Genomic DNA, 18,442 nt, shown 5'->3' with positions numbered 1-18,442 from the left:
TAACTTACAGCAATAACGCCCACCAGAGCCTGTACTTGATTCCCGTGGCGCTTCATTCTTGTTCATGTGGAAGAGAGAGAGAGAGAGAGAGAGAGAGAGAGAGAGAGAGAGAGAGAGAGAGAGAGAGAGAGAGTAGAATGTATGATCGGAAAGCCTTTATAGATAGATGTTAAGAAAAGATAAAATGATCTAAATGTAGGATAGACTCAACAGGGCAGGATAGACTGAACGGGGCAGGATAGACTGAACGGGGCAGGATAGATTAGTCAGGGCAGGACTGATTGGTTAGGACAGGAATGAAGGATAAATTACACTTCCACATCAGTTCTTCCAGCATCATTTTACCTCCCATTCCTCTTCTAGCCTTCCTCTCCAAGCCAAGCCTCCGAGGGCAGCATAAATAGACCTGTTGTTATATCTATTCACCACTTCAACTAACTATCCTGTTATTTATATATCCAAACACTTAAAACTTTTCAGATACTTACACACGAGTAGCCTTACACAACACACACACACACACACACACACACACACACACACACACACACACACACACACACACACACACACACACACATTAACTTTAAGAGTCTTCGTGGAATCTCACAAATGCTTCGAGCTCTCACGAGGAATTTATAACGTAGGAGTGGGAGACTCGAGGCTAGGGTATCTGGTCCTGCTTCCTCTGACGCTCACTGCTTAGCAGAGCTGTCAGATGCAGGGAGATTTCCCTGTTTTAGGGAAATTTAGGTCTCAACAGGGAAACAGGGAAGAAAATTCAAAATGTTCCAAAATCTAGGGAAATTTTGACCAACGGACTCACACCCTTCATCCGCAGTCCCCACCCTTGTCCTCCTCCCATCCTCTTCACCCGTCATCCGTACAATAATTATTTGTATTAATTTTTATCAATTATTTATTGTTTCCTTTCCCTCTCAATTGAATTTCAATCCACTTATGAGGTCTCTCTCGATCACTATATCTTTCCTCTACCGTTCACTCTTCCTTCCCTTTCCTCCCTCGCCCTTGCTAGCTAGCTGAACCTGTATTCTACGAGACCGATAGAGACCCGTATTCACCCAAACAGTGTCATGACACGTATGAGATCCCTATATCGTCCCTCCCCTTCCTTCCCTCGCCCCTGCTTAATAGCTGAACTTATGACAGCTATATATATTCGTGTGTGTGTGTGTGTGTGTGTGTGTGTGTGTGTGTGTGTGTGTGTATATATATATATATATATATATATATATATATATATATATATATATATATATATATATATATATATATATATATATATATATATATATATATATATATATATATATATATATATATATATACACACACACACACACACGAATGTGTGTATGTACGTATGTAAGAAGTTAAAAATTACGACAGGGAAATGCTGCGCTAAATAGGGAAATATTTTTAGGCAAAACAGGGAACTTTTGGCAACTTGATCTGGCAGCACTGCCACGCTTAGTTATACCCAGAGCGTTGCACGAGGAGGTTGTACAGTCCGTCTCTCCTGCTCGTCTTGACAGAGCGGTCTTCCACGTCTCAGTTTCCCGTGAGTTAGTAAACAGTATGAATTGTGGACTTGGTTAGCGAGTTATTGAAGTGGTTTGCGATGTTTGGGTAAGAATTTGCAGGATTTTTCTTCAAGTTTTTTTTTTTTTGTTATATGGATAATTTGTGAATTGAGAGAGAGAGAGAGAGAGAGAGAGAGAGAGAGAAAGCTATGTTTATTCCCTTCAATGCTAGGATGTATTTTTACCTTGAGATTGTGTACGATTAGACCATTTTATCGACATTAGGAAGGATCTATAGAGGTCAGAAGATGAATGGCCACAGTCTTCACTATTCTAATCCCCCACACGAGTTTCTGAAGCTGTATAAAATCACCAAATAGTCACCAGAATGAATATGGAAACGTGTCCTGGTACTTGAAGGGGTTAATTGAAGTGTGTGTGTGTGTGTGTGTGTGTGTGTGTGTGTGTGTGTGTGTGTGTGTGTGTGTGTGTGTGTGTGTTTGTGTGTGTGTGTGTGTATGTGTGTGTGTCAAGACATGCCATAATTGTTGCTTGTTATTTGTTATTCAGGTCAAGAGAAGGATTGTCATTGTCACCCCTCTCTCTCTCTCTCTCTCTCTCTCTCTCTCTCTTAATCAATTCATTACTTTTATCTTACTTTCCTTTTTATCAATGGTGTTTTTCCTTCCTTGTTTTCCAGCTAACTTTTCCCTCTTCTTCACATGTCACTTGCAATAATTCTCCACGTCTCCTTAATTTATTCATATTTGCTCACTAATCAACACGTATTGTTTTCCTTGCTATTGTTTTTGTAGTTACTCATTAAAAAAAGAAAATGGAGAGAAGAGAAAAGAAAAGAAAAGAAAAAAAAAAAGATGAAAGATATTATGGTTGATATTTCTTATTTTTGGTCATTTTTTTGTAGTTACTCACTATTGAAAAAAGAAAATAGGGAAAGGAAAAAAAAGAAAAGAAAAAAAAGATGGTAGTTTTTTATTATGGTGGAATACATGTGTGTGTTAATTGTATAGAGTGTTAGTATTAGTATCATGGTCGAATTTAGTCATGGTCGAATCTAGTCATGGTCGAATTTGTTATCATGGTCGAATTTATCATGGTCGAATTTGTATTAATGGTCGAATTTGTGATAATGGTCGAATCTAGTCATGGTCGAATTTGTTATCATAGTCGAATTTATCATGGTCGAATTTATTATCATGGTCGAATTTTTAATAATGGTCGAATTTGTATTAATGGTCGAATTTGTGATTATGGTCGAATTTTTCATGGTCGAATTTGTGATAATGGTCGAATTTGTATTAATGGTCGAATTTGTAATAATGGTCGAATTTGTAATAATGTTCGAATTTGTAATAATGGTCGAATTTGTAATAATGGTCGAATTTGTAATAATGGTCGAATTTGTGATTATGGTCGAATTTGTAATAATGGTCGAATTTGTATTAATGGTCGAATTTGTAATAATGGTCGAATTTGTAATAATGGTCGAATTTGTAATAATGGTCGAATTTGTAATAATGGTCGAATTTGTAATAATGGTCGAATTTGTATTAATGGTCGAATTTGTAATAATGGTCGAATTTGTAATAATGGTCGAATTTGTATTAATGGTCGAATTTGTAATCATGGTCGAATTTGTGATAATGGTCGAATTTGTGATAATGGTCGAATTTGTGATTATGGTCGAATTTGTATTAATGGTCGAATTTGTAATAATGGTCGAATTTGTATTAATGGTCGAATTTGTGATTATGGTCGAATTTTTCATGGTCGAATTTGTGATAATGGTCGAATTTGTATTAATGGTCGAATTTGTATTAATGGTCGAATTTGTTATCATGGTCGAATCTAGTCATGGTCGAATTTGTGATAATGGTCGACTTTGTAATAATGGTCGAATTTGTATTAATGGTCGAATTTGTAATAATGGTCGAATTTTTAATAATGGTCGAATTTGTAATAATGGTCGAATTTAGTTATGGTCGAATTTGTAATAATGGTCGAATTTAGTCATGGTCGAATTTGTAATAATGGTCGAATTTGTAATAATGGTCGAATTTGTGATTATGGTCGAATTTGTAATAATGGTCGAATTTTTAATAATGGTCGAATTTACGTATGTGTTAGTATTGTAGAAAGTGTTATCAGGAAAAAAAAATGAAGAAAAAGAAAGAAAATAATTGATTTTATGTGACATGAATGAAATGAGAAATGAATAATGACAAAAAAAAAAAAAAAAAAAAAAGTAAAAAAAAAGAAGTTATTATTTATGAAGATGCAGTTTTTTTTTTCAATATTTTAGCTTGTTTGTTTATTTGTTTACCTTTAATCTGTTTACTTTTGTTTGTTTACTCCATTTGTTTGCTTCTTGTTTATTTACCTCTATTTGTTTATCTATTAATCTCTTATTTGTTTACCTTTCTTTGTTTACCTTTCTTTGTTTACCTCTCATTTGTTTACCTCTCATTTGTTTACCTCCATTTGTTTACCTCTTATTTGTTTACTTCTTGTTTACTTCTTGTTTACCTCTCATTTAGCTTATTTGTTTATCTGTTTGCCTCTTTGTTTTGTTTGGGTGTTTGGGGTGAGTCATTTGGTACCACGTGACCTCATTAGTGTGGCTCAGCTGTTTGGTTTGTTTCCTCCTGTGTTGATCCACTTCCTAATGGCTGGCTGGCTTTGTTTTCCTCTTCATTGTTTCCTTTTTCCTTTCGTGTTTATTTGCTCTCTTTTTCTCTCTGTTTCTCGTTCTCGTTTTTATCTTTCTTCTTCTTCTTCTTTGCTTCTTCTTCTTCTTCTTCTTCTTCTTCTTCTTCTTCATGTATTTCTTTTTTTCTTCTTTTTTGCTTTCTTCTTCTTCTTTCTTCTTCTTCTTCTTTTTCCTTTCCTTCTTCTTCTTCTTCTTCTTCTTCTTCTTCTTCTTCTTTCTTCTTTTCTTTGTTGATTTCTTCTTTCCTTCTTCTTCTTGATTTCTTCTTCTTCTTCTTCTGTTTCTTCTTTCCTTTTATTGGTTGATTTTATTTTCCTCTTTCTTTCTTTTTTACTTACTTTTCTCTTTTGTTTCTTGTTCTCGGTTTATGTTTTGTTCTATCTATCTTTCTTTCTTTCTTTCTTTCTTTCTTTCTTTCTTCTTCTGCATCTCTTTCTCCTTCCCTTTCTATTGCTTGAGATTGTTTTCTTCTTTTCTTTATTTATTGGTTAATTATTTCTTCTCTCTGTTCCTCTTTTTCTTTCTATCTTTCTTTTCTTGCTATCTTTCTTTCCTTTCTTTCTTGCTTCCCTTCCTTTCCTATCTGTTTTTCCTCTCCTCTCCTCTCCTTTCCTTTTCTTTCCTTCCCTTTCCTTCCCTTTTCTTCCCTTTTCTTCCCTTTTCTTTCCTTTTTCCTTTCCTTTCCTTTCCTTTCCTTTCTTTCTTTCTTTCTTTCGTTACTCACTTACTTCTACATTTGACTGCCTTTTTATTCCTTCTCTCCTTCATTCATCTTTTCTCTCTCTCTTCTTCCTTTCTTTATTAGTTTATTCCTTTGTTAGTTATTCAGTTTTCCTCCTTTTTTCCTTCCTTCTTTTTTTTTTATCTTATTTATGATGTCTATTTATTTCCTGATTCGTTATTGCTTCTTTTCTTAATCTTCTCTTCTTTCCCGCTGCCCTGTTCTTGAAATTAAAATACTACTCATTCCTACACTTAGACTAAGAGTAACCTTGCCTGTATGTACCCTGACCACCACCACCACTACTAGCACCACCACCACCACCACCACCACCACCACCACCACGCGACAAAAACGTTAAGTGGGGCTTTAAATAAATGAAAATCTCTCTCTCTCTCTCTCTCTCTCTCTCTCTCTCTCTCTCAGCCATTAATTATTCACCCAAGTCACTCAGGTGGTAAAATCATGGTTAAAAGTCAATTAACCTGCCGCGTCCTCTTCCACCTGTCTTAGCCTCGAATCCTGTGATCAGCTGACGGCCTCCCTGCAAGACACAACACCTGATAGACACCCAGGCCTGATACTTTATCCTTGACTCTTGCGACCTTTCTATATTAACCCTCTGAATGCATTAACTGTCATGTATACTCTCATTTACATTGATATTGCTTTCTTTTGTTAGGCCAGTCTTCTTAACTGCTTTTTTCAGTACTGGGACACATTTTTACCTTGAGGTTTGCGAGATAAGACTATTTTATTGACATTAGGAAGGGTCTATGGAGGTCAGAAGATTAATGGCCACAGTCTTCACTATTTCAATCCCCTCACATGAGTTTCTGATACTGTAAAAAATCACCAAATAGTAAGCAGAGTGAATATGGAAACGCGTCATGGTACTGAAGGGGTTAAACGTTTTGCTCTCTCACTCTCTCACCATCGCTACTTTCTAAAGGCTCTAATTGAAGATGCTCATGTTTTAAAGAGTATTTCTATGGTTCCGGTGATGGACTGACAATATTTCTAGAGTATTATAACGAGAAAGTGTCTGGAAAACCCGTCTTGTCGTCTCTGTGGCCTTGGAAAACTGTCGTGGTGAGAGCAAGGCGTTTCTGAACACGAGTGCTTAATTCACGTCTGTCTTGAAAATGCTAAGCTGTGTGGTGTGTCTTATGGAATTTTGGTGTTAGAGTGGAGTTTTGTGTATTTTTGTGTTAGTATGGTGTAATTTGATATGGTCTCCTCCGAGGTGTGGCATATTTCAAGGGTTGGTGCGCAGTGGTGTGGTGTTGAGTGTTGGGTGTTGTTTTCACGGCTGTGGCTTTTAGTAATGGTGTTGGAATGCCTTGTTTGGTTGTAGAGTGTGATTGTGATCGCTATGGCTTGATGGACGGTTATGTAAGTGGTTTGTTTGGCTTCCAGTGTTGCTTGGAGTGTCATGGCGAGTTTGAAAGTTGTTGAAATTATCTTAGTTTGATTCAGAGTCATTTATCCTTATAGAGTTGAGAGAAATGATTGTTTATTTGTTTAGTTCAGTGTATATAATTTGTCTAACCATTACGGCTTCTCGTAAAGTTATTGAATATAGTTAGTTAAAGCTCAGAGTATGATATTAATCGTCTTGTCTTCTCATACAAAAAGTTTCACTGAATTATATGCTACAAATTTACGGCTCAGCTTTGAAAGACATTAGTGACAAATAAAGCGTGATGGAGTGACTGAAACCTTTTAGTACCTGTAGTTTATTTTCTGCTTAGCTTGTCCGGGGGTCAGCCAGATGAAGCAACACGTGTCACTAACTCTGTCATCGCGAGTCACGGGGCTGAGTGGGTGAAGCGAGTGAGTGTGGCAATAAAAAGCTTTAGTATCTCGTTGCGTTCTCCTTTATAGTCCTCGCTGTCGGTAGTAAATTGAAAGGACAGAGCTCTATTAATTTAAAGTCAATGTTCCTTCAGTTTAGTTAAGTGTTAAGACGCAGTTCGTGGATTTACTGGTGGTGGTGGTGGTGGTGGTAGTGGTGGTGTTGGGTTGAAGGGAAGCGGTGAACAGAGATGGGTGCAGCATTTTATTCGAGTACTGAGCATGACTGTGCTATCCTGGACTTACGTACTTAGGTAAATGTGCAGGATCATACCCGCACACACACACACACACACACACACACACACACACACACACCATACAGTTTCTTTCCTGAGCTTTTTTAAATGTCCAGATTGTGTAGCGTCTGTTTAAATACCCTTCTGATTAACTATGACACGTGGCTTGGCACTGAACACACACACATACACACACACACACGCACGCCACCACCACAACACCACCACAGCACCACCACACCACCACCTGCTTTGGCGTAGTAACAGGTTTGGCGCATAAACTCCATCACAGCGGTATGAAGCTCAGCGTGGCAACAGAATACTGAGCCGGACGCAGGTGGGGGCGAGCCAATAGACTTACTGATGAGTGGGTACAGGTTGTCTTACGCACCACCACCACTACTACCACCCCTACTACCATCATCTCCTTCTTCTTCGTCCATCCTCCCCGCGCTCTTTTGAAATCCGAGAGCTCGTTTGATGGGTCCGATGTTTGTGTATTGTTTTCCTGATTGGTTTGCGTAATACGAGTGGTGGAAAGTGCGCAAAAAAAAAGGGAAAAAAAGTAGAAAAAGGAGAGAGATAAAACAGACACGATTCGTAAATGTAAACACTTCATTTCTTTTTTGTTTTCACTTCTCTTAACTAATTTGTATTTTTCTTGCCTTCTTTTTTTTAGTTTATTTATGTTAGAGAGAGAGAGAGAGAGAGAGAGAGAGAGAGAGAGAGAGAGAGAGAGAGAGAGAGAGCGGAATATATTACATAAGGCAATACTTGTGATGTTTGTGTTCTTTTCTTCTCTATTATCGTATCCTTCTTTTTCCTTTCATTTTGTCATTCACCTTTCTTTTCTTCCTTTCTCCTCTCTGTCATTTTTTACCTTGAGTTCTGGGTGTTATTAGACGATTTTATTTACATTAGGAGGGGTCAATGGAGGGCAGAAGATTAATGATCCAGCATTTTCACTATTTTAATCCCCACATAAGCCCTTGAAGCTGTATAAAATCACCAAATAGTAAGCAGAATGAATATGGAAACGCGTCCTGGTGCTGAAAGGGTTAAGGAAAGAAGCGTTAAGAGTTAGTGAAAGGGTTTAATTCTCGTTTTTTTTTTCTTTCTCCTTGTAGATGTTCGTAAAGATTGCACACGTTTATAAAGGATTGTTGTTATAGAGATCGCTGTTATAAAAATTGTTGTTTCTTCAGATTTATAAAGTTGCTTGTAAAGAATGCTAAAGATCGTTGTTATAAAGATCGTTGTTTGTAAAGATTGATAAAGATCGTTGTTATAAAGATTGTTGTTTGTAAAGATTAATAAATACCGTTGTTATAAAAATTTTGTTTATACAGATTAATAAATACCGTCATTATAAAAATCGTTCTTTATACAGATTGATAAATACCGTTGTTATAAAAATCGTTGTTTGTGTAGGTTAATAAATACCGTTGGTTTAAAAATCGTTGTTTATAAAGATTAATAAATACCGTTGCTATAAAAATCGTTGTTTATGCAGATAAATAAATACCTTCGTTATAAAGTCGTTGTTTATAAAGGTCGCATAAGTTGTGTTGTGCGGTGTGCGGTGTTGCATGTCGCGGTGAAAGTGTTAAGTCGGGGAGGAAGGACGGACGGTATTATCAACTCCCACACCTTTACTCCATTGTCTGCTGATTTATTTGTCATTTCTTTTAGTTCGTAAATGAAAGGAGTTAGATTGTAAGTTTGGTTAGGTTTTCTGTCTATTTATTTGTCAATCTAGTTTGTTTATACCTGTCTATTTATTTATTTATTTGGTAATGGTAGGAGGTTAAATTATAAGTTAGGTTAGGTTATCTATTCTATTTATTTGTCAATCTAATTTGTTTATAAGTGTCTTGATTTATCTATTCATTTTTTTTTGGGGTTATGGTAGGAAGTTAGATAGATTATGAGTTATTTTTGGTTGTCTGTCTATTTATCCTTCAATTCAGTTTGTTTATAGATGTCTTCATTTTTCTTTTCGTTAAGGAAGGAAGTTAGATTATAAGTTATTCTAGTTGTCTGTCTATTTTATCTTTCAATCTAGCTTTTCTATTCCTAAAGGGAGGAAGCACTCCTTTACCTACAGTTTAATATTAAGTTAGTTCTCCGTCTAGTAGTCTATTTGTTAGTCTGTCTAATTCATTCCCAAACAGGAGATGATATGCATAGTTTCCTCATTCCTTATTTGCAGATAGATAAGAATTTACTTGGTCACCTTTATTTATTTATTTATTTTTTGGGTTATTCGTAAAGGAGGCAAATTGTAAAAAGAAACTTAGAAAAAAAAAAAACTACATATCTTTAGCTTCATTCAAATGATGAGTTAATTGTTAATCTCTTTTCATTTGTCAAGCTTTATTTATTTTTTTTTCATTCGTAAATGGGAGAACGTATTGCAAACTCCTATCATTACCTTTAGTTCAATAATAAGCTAACTGTTTATCTATTTATCTGTCAAACTGCTTTGCTGATCTACATTTTCTATTGGTAAAGGGGCAAAGACATGAGACACTCCCATACACACAGCACTTTCATTTTGAGTTATACAGTAAGTTATCTGATTATTCATTTATCTATCAATTAACTATTCTGCAACTGGTAGAGAGAGACGGAGATAGGAAAAGAACAAAAACCCTGATTACCTATTCATTTGTCTCTCAACCAACTATTCTGCAACTGGTAAAGACGAAGATAAAAAAAGGAAAAAATCTGATAAGATATTCATTTGTCTCTCAACCGACTATTCTGCAACTGGTAAAGAGAGAAAGATAGGAAAATAAAAAAACCTGATTACCTATTCATTTATATCTCAACCGACTATTCTGCAACTAGTGAAGGGACGAAAATAGGAAAAGAAAAATGCTGCTTACCTATCGATTTATCCCTCAATCAACTGGTAAAGAGACGAGGATAGGAAAAAGAAAAAAAAAAACCTATACGTATATACACCTTCAGTAAATAAATCAATGGAATTATCTATTTATCTATTATCTATCAACCAATTATTTTTATCGCCAAAGGGTTAGTAAGTCAATTCATTACCTATTTATTAACCCATCAATCATCTATATATTTTTAACCCCTTGAGTACCATTGTGCGTTTCCATATTCATTCTGCTTACTATTAATTGACTTTATACAGCTTCAGAAACTTATGTGGGGTATTGAAATAGTGAGGACTGTGCCATTAATCTTTTGACCTCCATAGACCCTTCCTGATGTCAATAAAATGGTCTGAGCGTACACAAATTTCAAGGTAAAAAATGTGTCCCAGTACTGAAGAGGTTAATTGGCAAGAGAGAGAGAGAGAGAGAGAGAGAGAGAGAGAATGCATGAAACACACCCATATGTACTGTACCTTCAACTTTCACCTGTCCTCTACGAATTCATTAGCACTTCACGGTCGAGCGAGTGAGTTAGCCAGCCAGTCAGTTAAGTGTCCGGTTCACCACCACCACCACCACCAGCGACCACTAATGCCACCACCTGCGCAGCTCAGATCGTGATGGTGCATAGAGAGAGAGGGTAGTGGTTAGCGGCGAGGCAGTGGGCGGGCAAGAGTTATTTCCTTCGTTCTCTATGGTATTTAATTGAGTCAAGTTAAATCACGTGTTTCGCCGCCCACGTTCTCTTCCCTCTCATCTCCTTGCTTGGGAATGTGATGGGAGGAGGAGGGAGGAGGGAAGAGGGAGAGAATGTAAAGGAGATGATGGGATGTGTGTTGTTTATCTTCCTTCCTTCCTTCCTTTCTTCCTTCCTTCTATCTTTCTTTCATACTAAGGGGAGGGAGACAAAAATATGAGGGAGAAAGGAGATGATGTGATGTGTTTTGCTTATCTTCCTTCCTTCCTTCCTTCCTTTCCTTCCTTCCTTCCTTCCTTCCTGCCTTCCTTCCTTCCTTCCTTTCTTTCTTTCATAGAAAGGGAATGGAGGGAGACAATATGAGGGAGAAAGGAGATGATGTGATATGTTTTGCTTATCTTCCTTCCTTCCTTCCTTCCTTTCTTCCTTCCTTTCTTCCTTCCTTCTTTCTTTCTTTCTTTAATACTTATGGAAGGGAATGGAGGGAGAGTGAAGGGAAGAGTGAGGGGATGATGTGATGTGTGTTATTCTATCTTCCTTCTTTCCTTCCTTCCTTCCTTCCTTTCCTTCTTTCTTTCATACTATATTTTCTTCCTTTCTTTCTTTTTTTTATCTATTATTCTTATGTTTTTGTTTTCTTCTTTCTCTTTCTTACTTTCTTCGTTCCATCGTTCCTTCCTTCCTTTCTTTATTTTTCTTTATGATTATTTTAGTTTATTCCTTTCTCTTGTTTTTGGGGATGGTGGTGATGATTTTCTTCCTTTCTTTCTTTCTTTTTCTTTCATTCATTCTTCCCTTCTTCTTCTTCTTCTTCCTCCTACGCATCATATTCACATTCTTGGCATTTTTTTCCTTCCCACTTCCCCTCTGAACCTCTCACCATCACGTTTCTAACCCCCCTTCTTCCTCCTTCCTCCTGCCTCCTTCCTCCTCCTCCTCCTCCTCCTCCTCCTCCTCCTCCGCGAGTAAATTTGTGAGGTTGCACGGAGATGACAGAATAGTATTGGAATTTTTAAGTATACATTTAGTCTCTCTCTCTCTCTCTCTCTCTCTCTCTCTCTCTCTCTCTCACCTACCCTCGCTGGACACACCCTGGTATTAAGTCCCTTTCTGGACCGCGTATATAATCTGGGTACTTCCTCGCCCCTCACCTGCTTGCTGGAGGAAGTAATAAAAGACTCACACTTCCTTCTCTCTCTCTCTCTCTCTCTCTCTCTCTCTCTCTCTCTCTCTCTCTCTCTCTCTCTCTCTCTCTCTCTCTCAAAACTTCCAGAATCGTGTGTTGAGATATTCATTTTTCTTCTTGTAGATTCATATTCGTAAGTATTCCAGTGTTGTGTTTCATCGCGGCAACTTTTAAGGGGTTCAAGAGGAAGTGTTTGGGTTTCAAGAGTTTTTTTATTGCCGTTTGTTTACCAAGGATTACTTACGTTCGATAGTGTGTAGTGGAACTTATTGTAATTTTTCAAGGGTGTTTTCTTGATTCTAATGAGAGTTCAATAAATATTCTGCATGTCTAAGAGTTTAATATTGGTTTTTCTTGTGTTTTTTTAATGTCCATGTCATTTTAATCTTTTCAGTACCAGGACGCGTTTTCATACTCATTCTGGTGACTATTTAGTGATTTTATACAGGTTTATATACATATGTTGTGATTAGAATAGTAAAGACTCTGGCCATTAATCTTCTGACCTCTGTAGACTCTTCCTAATGTGAATAAAATCGTCTAATCATATCCAAAAGTCAAAGTGAAAATGCATCTCAGTATTGAAGGGGTTAATGGTAGTTTAAGGAGTGTTCTGCATCAGTGGTGAGGAGAAACACTCGGGAAAACACGATGAATCACCTCTGATGAGAGAACAAGACGTTTCAAAAGGCAGACCCAGACTCGCACTAATCTCTCTCTTGCGTCACCCTCATAAATAAACTGTCTCGGTCGTTCCTGTTGCAGATTTTTTGACTCCTTTCGTAGATAAACTTTGCAGATCGTGACGCTGCCTTGGGTATAATTGTCCTTTCTTTATTATTTATACGGGAATTTATGGGCTAAAGGGGGTACTTTTTTGGGGTACCTCCTATCTCAAAGCCCACACGTTAAGAAACCGTTGCCCGGAGTGAGGAAGCCCTACCTACATTCGGACCGTGGACAGAATTCGAACTCTTGCGCTTGGAGACCCCTCGGACCCCAAAGCACGCATGGTTCCAGTGTGCTCTATTCAGGATGTGATTTACCTAGGAATTCACTGCAAGTTTCCTGCCTCGAGTGAAACAAAAAAATAGACGGTTATTTCACTTGTGTCTCCAAGAAGAAAAAATAAAGTCTTAAGGATTTTGTTTATAAAAGTGATAATTAACTGATGAGGTTCCTAACTTTTCCTAACACTGCCTCTTCCATTCCTGCCTTAATTAAGGAAAGACAGTTATCAATTTTACGGACACGAAAAGTAGAAAAGAAAGGCATTTTGTTTATAGAAGTGACGATTGATAGCATTCCAAAATTTTCCCAACACAGTCTCTTCCATTCCTGCTTTGAATAAAAAAAAAAAAAAAAAAATCTCATTCCCGGAAAGTAGAAAAAAAAAGATGCTGCCATTTTGTTTATAAAAGTGACGATTGACTGATGACATTCCTGACTGCTTCTAACACGTCCTCTTTCATTTCTGCCTTAAATACGAAATGATGACAAGTTATATTCATCTCAGGCGTGCGATTAGTAGAAGAAAAGAGTTATTTCGTTTATAAAGGTGATGTTTGATTGAAGTTCTCTTAATGACATTCCTAACTCTTCCTAACACTCCCTCTTCACTCGTGCTTTGAATAAGAGAAGACAGTTATATTTATCTCAGGCGTGCGAAGAGTAGAAAAAAAGTCATTTCGTTTATAAAGGTGATGTTTGATTGAAGTTCTTTTGACGACATTCCTAACTCTCCCTCTTCCCTTGTGTTTTGAATAAGAGAAAACAGTTATATTCATCTCAGGCGTGCGATAAGTAGAAGAAAAGTGTCATTTCGTTTATAAAGGTTTGGTTGTAGTTCTTTTGATGACATTCCTAACTCTTCCTAACACTCACTCCCTTATGCTTTAGATAAGAGAAGACAGTTATTTTTTCATCTCAAGCACACGATAAGTGGAAAATAGATACATTTTGTTTATAAAGATAATGATTAAGATACATTTTGTTTATAAAGATAATGATTAGAGCATTTACAACTTTCCTAACCTTCCTTCTACTCTTCCTGCTTCAAATAAGAAAAAAAGATTGATTCTTGAAAAGTAGAAAAAAAAAACAGGCATTTTGTTGATAAATGAGACGACTGATAACATTCCTGATTGCTTCAAATAAGAAAAGAAGACACTTATTAATTTCAGATCCTCGAAAAGTAGAAACAAGACGCATTATGTTTATAAAAGTAACAATTAATGGCATTCCAAACTGCTGCTAACACGTCGAATCCTGTTCACGGTCCTAGTGTAGGTTGGGCTTCCTCACTCGGGGCAATGGTTTCCTAGCGGGTAGGCTTTCAGATAGGAGGTACCACAAAAAGTATCCCCTTTACCCAAGAAATACCCAAGAAATTCCCGTGAAAAGCCAACATGGTATTAATAAAAAAAAAAAAGACGATAACATTCCTGACTGCATCAAATAAGAAAAGACACTGATTTCAGACCCTCAAAAAGTAGAAACAAGATGCATTTTGTTTATAAAAGTGACAATTGATGGCATTCCAAACTGCTACTAACACGTTCTCTTCCCTTTCTGCTTCAAGTAAGAAAAAAAGACATCTGTTTCTCTCAAATCCTTGAAAAGCAAGAAGCATTTGTTTATAAAGGTGACGACTGATAGCATTCCTAACCGCTACTAACACGTCCTCTCCTCTCCTGCAGGTGCCGAGTGATGGTGGCCGTCGTTCACGCCTGAGGGCTGGCGGTGGTGTCCCTATTCTGCAGGAGCGCCACCCACCACAGCACTGACAAACTCTTGTGGTGTCTACCCTCCCATCCCTCCTCGGAACCCTCACAACACTGGGATTTAAAAGAAGTGAGGGATTTAAAAGGGGGAAAATAGTTACCTTACCTTCCACTCCCTCTTCAGAACCCTCACCACACTGGGATTTGAAAGAAGTGAGATATTTAAAAGGGGGAAAAAGTTACCATACCTTCCACTCCCTCTTCAGAACCTTCACAGCACTGGGATTTGAAAGACGTGAGGGATTAAAAGAGGGAAAATATTGGTTCTGTTGTCCCTCTGTCCCTCCTCCTCTGTATCCTCACCATTCTAAGGATTTTAAGAGGAAATTTGTGGGATTAGAAAAAAGGGAAAAGATTCTAGTGCCTGTCTCTTTCTATCTTTCCTCTGCATCAAACATAAGGATTTAAGAGGAAATTTGTGGGATTAGATAAAAAGGGAAAGGTTCTGGTGCCTCTCTCTCTCTCTCTTTCCTCACAAACATAAGGATTTGAAACTTGAGAAAATAAAAGAAAGGAGAAATTAACGGTTCTGGTCCCTGTTTCTCTCTCTCTCTCTCTGTGTCTGTATCTGTTGAGATTTGAGGGATTAGAAAGAGAAAAAAAATATTTCTGGTGCCCTCTCTCTCTCTCTCTCTCTCTCTCCCCAAAAAAAAATAAAACTAAAAGGTTGAGATTTGAGAGATTACTTGAGAAAAAAAAGGAAAAAAACTTGGGATTATTGTGGCGCCTCTCTGCTCCGTGACTTCACAAACACCAGGATTAAACACTGAGGATTTGAAGGATTACTTGAGAAAAAACAGAATATTATCATTGCGACGTTTTATCACTTCCTGTCACTCGGCACCATATGACCTTAGTGTTGTGGCGCCAGGGTGTCAGGCAGTCCATCCCTTCCTATCTCCAGTATCAGGGTGTATCAGGGTTTAAGAGGTGGCTTGCGGTGTAGCTTTAAAACCCTGATATCCTTGTGATTCCACCGCGGGTTTCTCTTCCCTCGTACCCTTGAGCTGCGCCAAGGTTCAAGTTAAAGGGTGAAGCTCCGTGGGGTCACTTGAGGGTTCGAAGCTCCAGATCAAGGCAACTTTCGAATCTCGTCCCCTAAAGAGTCTTCAAGTCTTCCTCCTTTTGTGTGTGAGTGAAGTAGCGTCAAGGTTGGGTTTGGCGTTAGTGGAGCCTATTTAGAAAGACTCGAAGCTTCGGATCGAGACAATTATACGCTGACTCCCCGTGACTGACTAATTGAAGCGTACTGAGTGAAGTTTATGGACTGAGAGAACAAAGTAGAGTAGTGTGAGTAAGATCAGTGAAAGTCGTTATATTTCTCGGGATTCGAAGCTCTGGAACAAAACAAAAAAAATTCGAAGCTCTGGAACAAAACAATAAAAAAATAACAGAACTAACTAAATAAAAAGAAAATAGCACAAACAAACATTTAGCACATAACACACACAAAACCTGGTGATAAGCTACACTATTATCTAATCAAGAGCTTGGAGGAACTTATAATCAAATTCTCGGAATAAAAAAAAAAAAAAAATATCTAGACACTCCCTAAGTGACTGACAGGGGAACTATAACGTAGAGAGCAGCCTGAGACAAGTGAGCGAGTGAAATACTGAACTGGAGCAAGTGGACCAAATACTAAGATGAAATTCACAATGTTTAATCACTTGGTGGTGGTGGTGTTGGCGGCGGCGGTGGCTGTGGCGGCGGCAACAGTGGAGAGCGGTGCAACTGTCCACTCGACCATCGCTGAGAGAGTCACGCATCTGGAAGTGGAAAATGAGAGACAGGAAACGAGTAACGAGGTGATAATAACATTAGAACACAATGAAGACCACGAAACAAACACTGATGAGGCGATAAAAGTAACAGAGGAGAGTGAGAGGCAGAAACAGTTGACAGAATGATAAATATGATAGAAAGGAGTGAGGGAAACAACACGAATGATGATGCGAAGAATATGATCGTGGGAAGACCGGAAGTTGTAACAGTCCTCCCTGACGTACACAAGTGGAGGAAAATGGACATCATAGCCAAGAGGAACGGAAAACGGAGGAACAGGAAACACAGAGGGCGCAGGAGGAAGTGGAAGAACAGGCGGGGGAAGAAGTACTATAGGAGGGACAGGACGTACGAGTGGGGCGCCAGAAAACATCGCAAGAGTGGGGATATGCAGGCTGGACACTGGCAACACGCTTCTCCCAACCAACGTAAGTACTCTTGTCTTTTTCTTTATTTATTTATACCATGTAGGCTTTTCACGGGAATTTATGGGCTAAAGGAGAAAATTTTTGTGGTGCCTCCTATCTCAAAGCCCACCCGCTAGAAAACAGTTGGCCCGAGTGAGGAAGTCCTACCTATACTCGGACCGTGGACAAAATTTGAACCCGTGCACTTGGAGACCCCTCGGACCCCAAAGCACGTATGGTTCCACTTGTTACGTTCACTGGTTAAACAGGTAAGATTAATAACCCTATAACGAAACTGACACACAGATATAACATGAAACCGAGACACAGATATAACATGAAACATATGAAACTGACATACACATAAATATAACAAATAAATACAACAATAAATCCCAACTTAATACCTAACAATAATCCTAATCCTATATGGAGGCAATGTCGAAAAAAACGGACGAGGGGAAGTGATACTTATGAGGTGTCGCAGTGGTAAAGTGCTGGGTGATGGTTGATCCCACACGGTAGACCAAGAGGCGTTGTGTTCACTGGTTGAGGCCTGGACATCGACTAACTGTCCAGAAAGCCGAGCTTGCTATAACACTTCCGCTGGAGTCGAATGGGGCCGCGTGAATCCAACTTCGGGACAGTAGCGGGGCTTCATGAGACGGTGACGTGGAGGGTTCATGAGACGGTGGCGTGGAAGGTTCACGAGACGGTGACGTGGAAGTGGAGGTGGAGAGGTGGCGAACGAGGTAACAAGCGGAGGTGATGGTAGTGGAGTATGTTACGGGCGGGTCGTAACACACTGTACCACGGCGGTGTCTTCCTTCGCCGTGCATGCCGTGTTGGTGAAAAGGTGGTGAAAGGTGTTTTGAGCGAGTGTGGCGAGTGTTGGATTGGTGTTTTCTTTCATATTTATATTTGAACACTGTCTCTAGTTTACCCCTTCAGTACTGGGGCGCATTTTTACCATGAGTTTTGGGTAAAAGACCATTTTATTGACATTAGAAAGGGTCTATGGAGGTTAGAAGATTAATAGTCAGAGTCTTCACTATTCTAATCTCCCACATAAGTTTCTGAAGCTGTATAAAGTCACCAAATAGTAACCAGAATGAATATGGAAATGCGTCATGGTACTGAAGGGGTTAAAAGAAAGGTGTTCATTGTGGTATTCAGTATTTTTCGCTACTACATTCTTTTACTTTTTTATCTTTCTTTTGTATTCCTTGATATTTGAACGCCATCTAAAGTTATTAAAAGGTGTTCATTGTGGTATTCAGTGTTCTTTTACTACTACTTTCATTACCATCACCATTTTATATCTATTTATATTTGAACACCGTCTAAAGTTAAGAAAAATATGTTTATTATGGTTTTTAATATTCTTTTGCTGCTACTTTCATTACCTTCACTTTTTTCTTTTTTTCTTTTTTCTTTTTACTTTTTTTTTTTTTTTTTAACCTTTCTTTTGCATTCCTTGATATTTGAACGCCATCTGAAGTTAAGGGAAAGAAAGATGTTTGTTACGGTTTTCAATACGTATGTGTGTGTATCTATGTATTTACTCCTTCATTGCTGCACATTCT

The 18,442-nt window shown here is 38.1% G+C and overlaps 1 protein-coding gene across 1 annotated transcript in view; it reads left to right on the top strand.

The window, feature by feature from the left end:
* Nucleotides 1-1,493: 1,493 nt before the first annotated feature.
* The window catches only part of LOC123508621 (cysteine-rich venom protein-like), a 99,466-nt gene continuing 82,517 nt past the window's right edge, over nt 1,494-18,442 (top strand). The window contains exons 1-2 of the mRNA XM_045262436.1: nt 1,494-1,582; nt 14,581-16,877. Coding sequence (XP_045118371.1) covers nt 16,571-16,877 — 307 coding nt within the window. The 5' untranslated portion in view covers nt 1,494-1,582; nt 14,581-16,570. The remainder of the gene's footprint in view (nt 1,583-14,580; nt 16,878-18,442) is intronic.

Source organism: Portunus trituberculatus, chromosome 25 (assembly GCF_017591435.1).
Source record: "Portunus trituberculatus isolate SZX2019 chromosome 25, ASM1759143v1, whole genome shotgun sequence".
NCBI lineage: Eukaryota > Metazoa > Arthropoda > Malacostraca > Decapoda > Portunidae > Portunus > Portunus trituberculatus.
The sequence above is the reverse complement of the archived record's forward strand: the minus strand, read 5'-3'. Positions and strand labels throughout refer to the sequence as shown.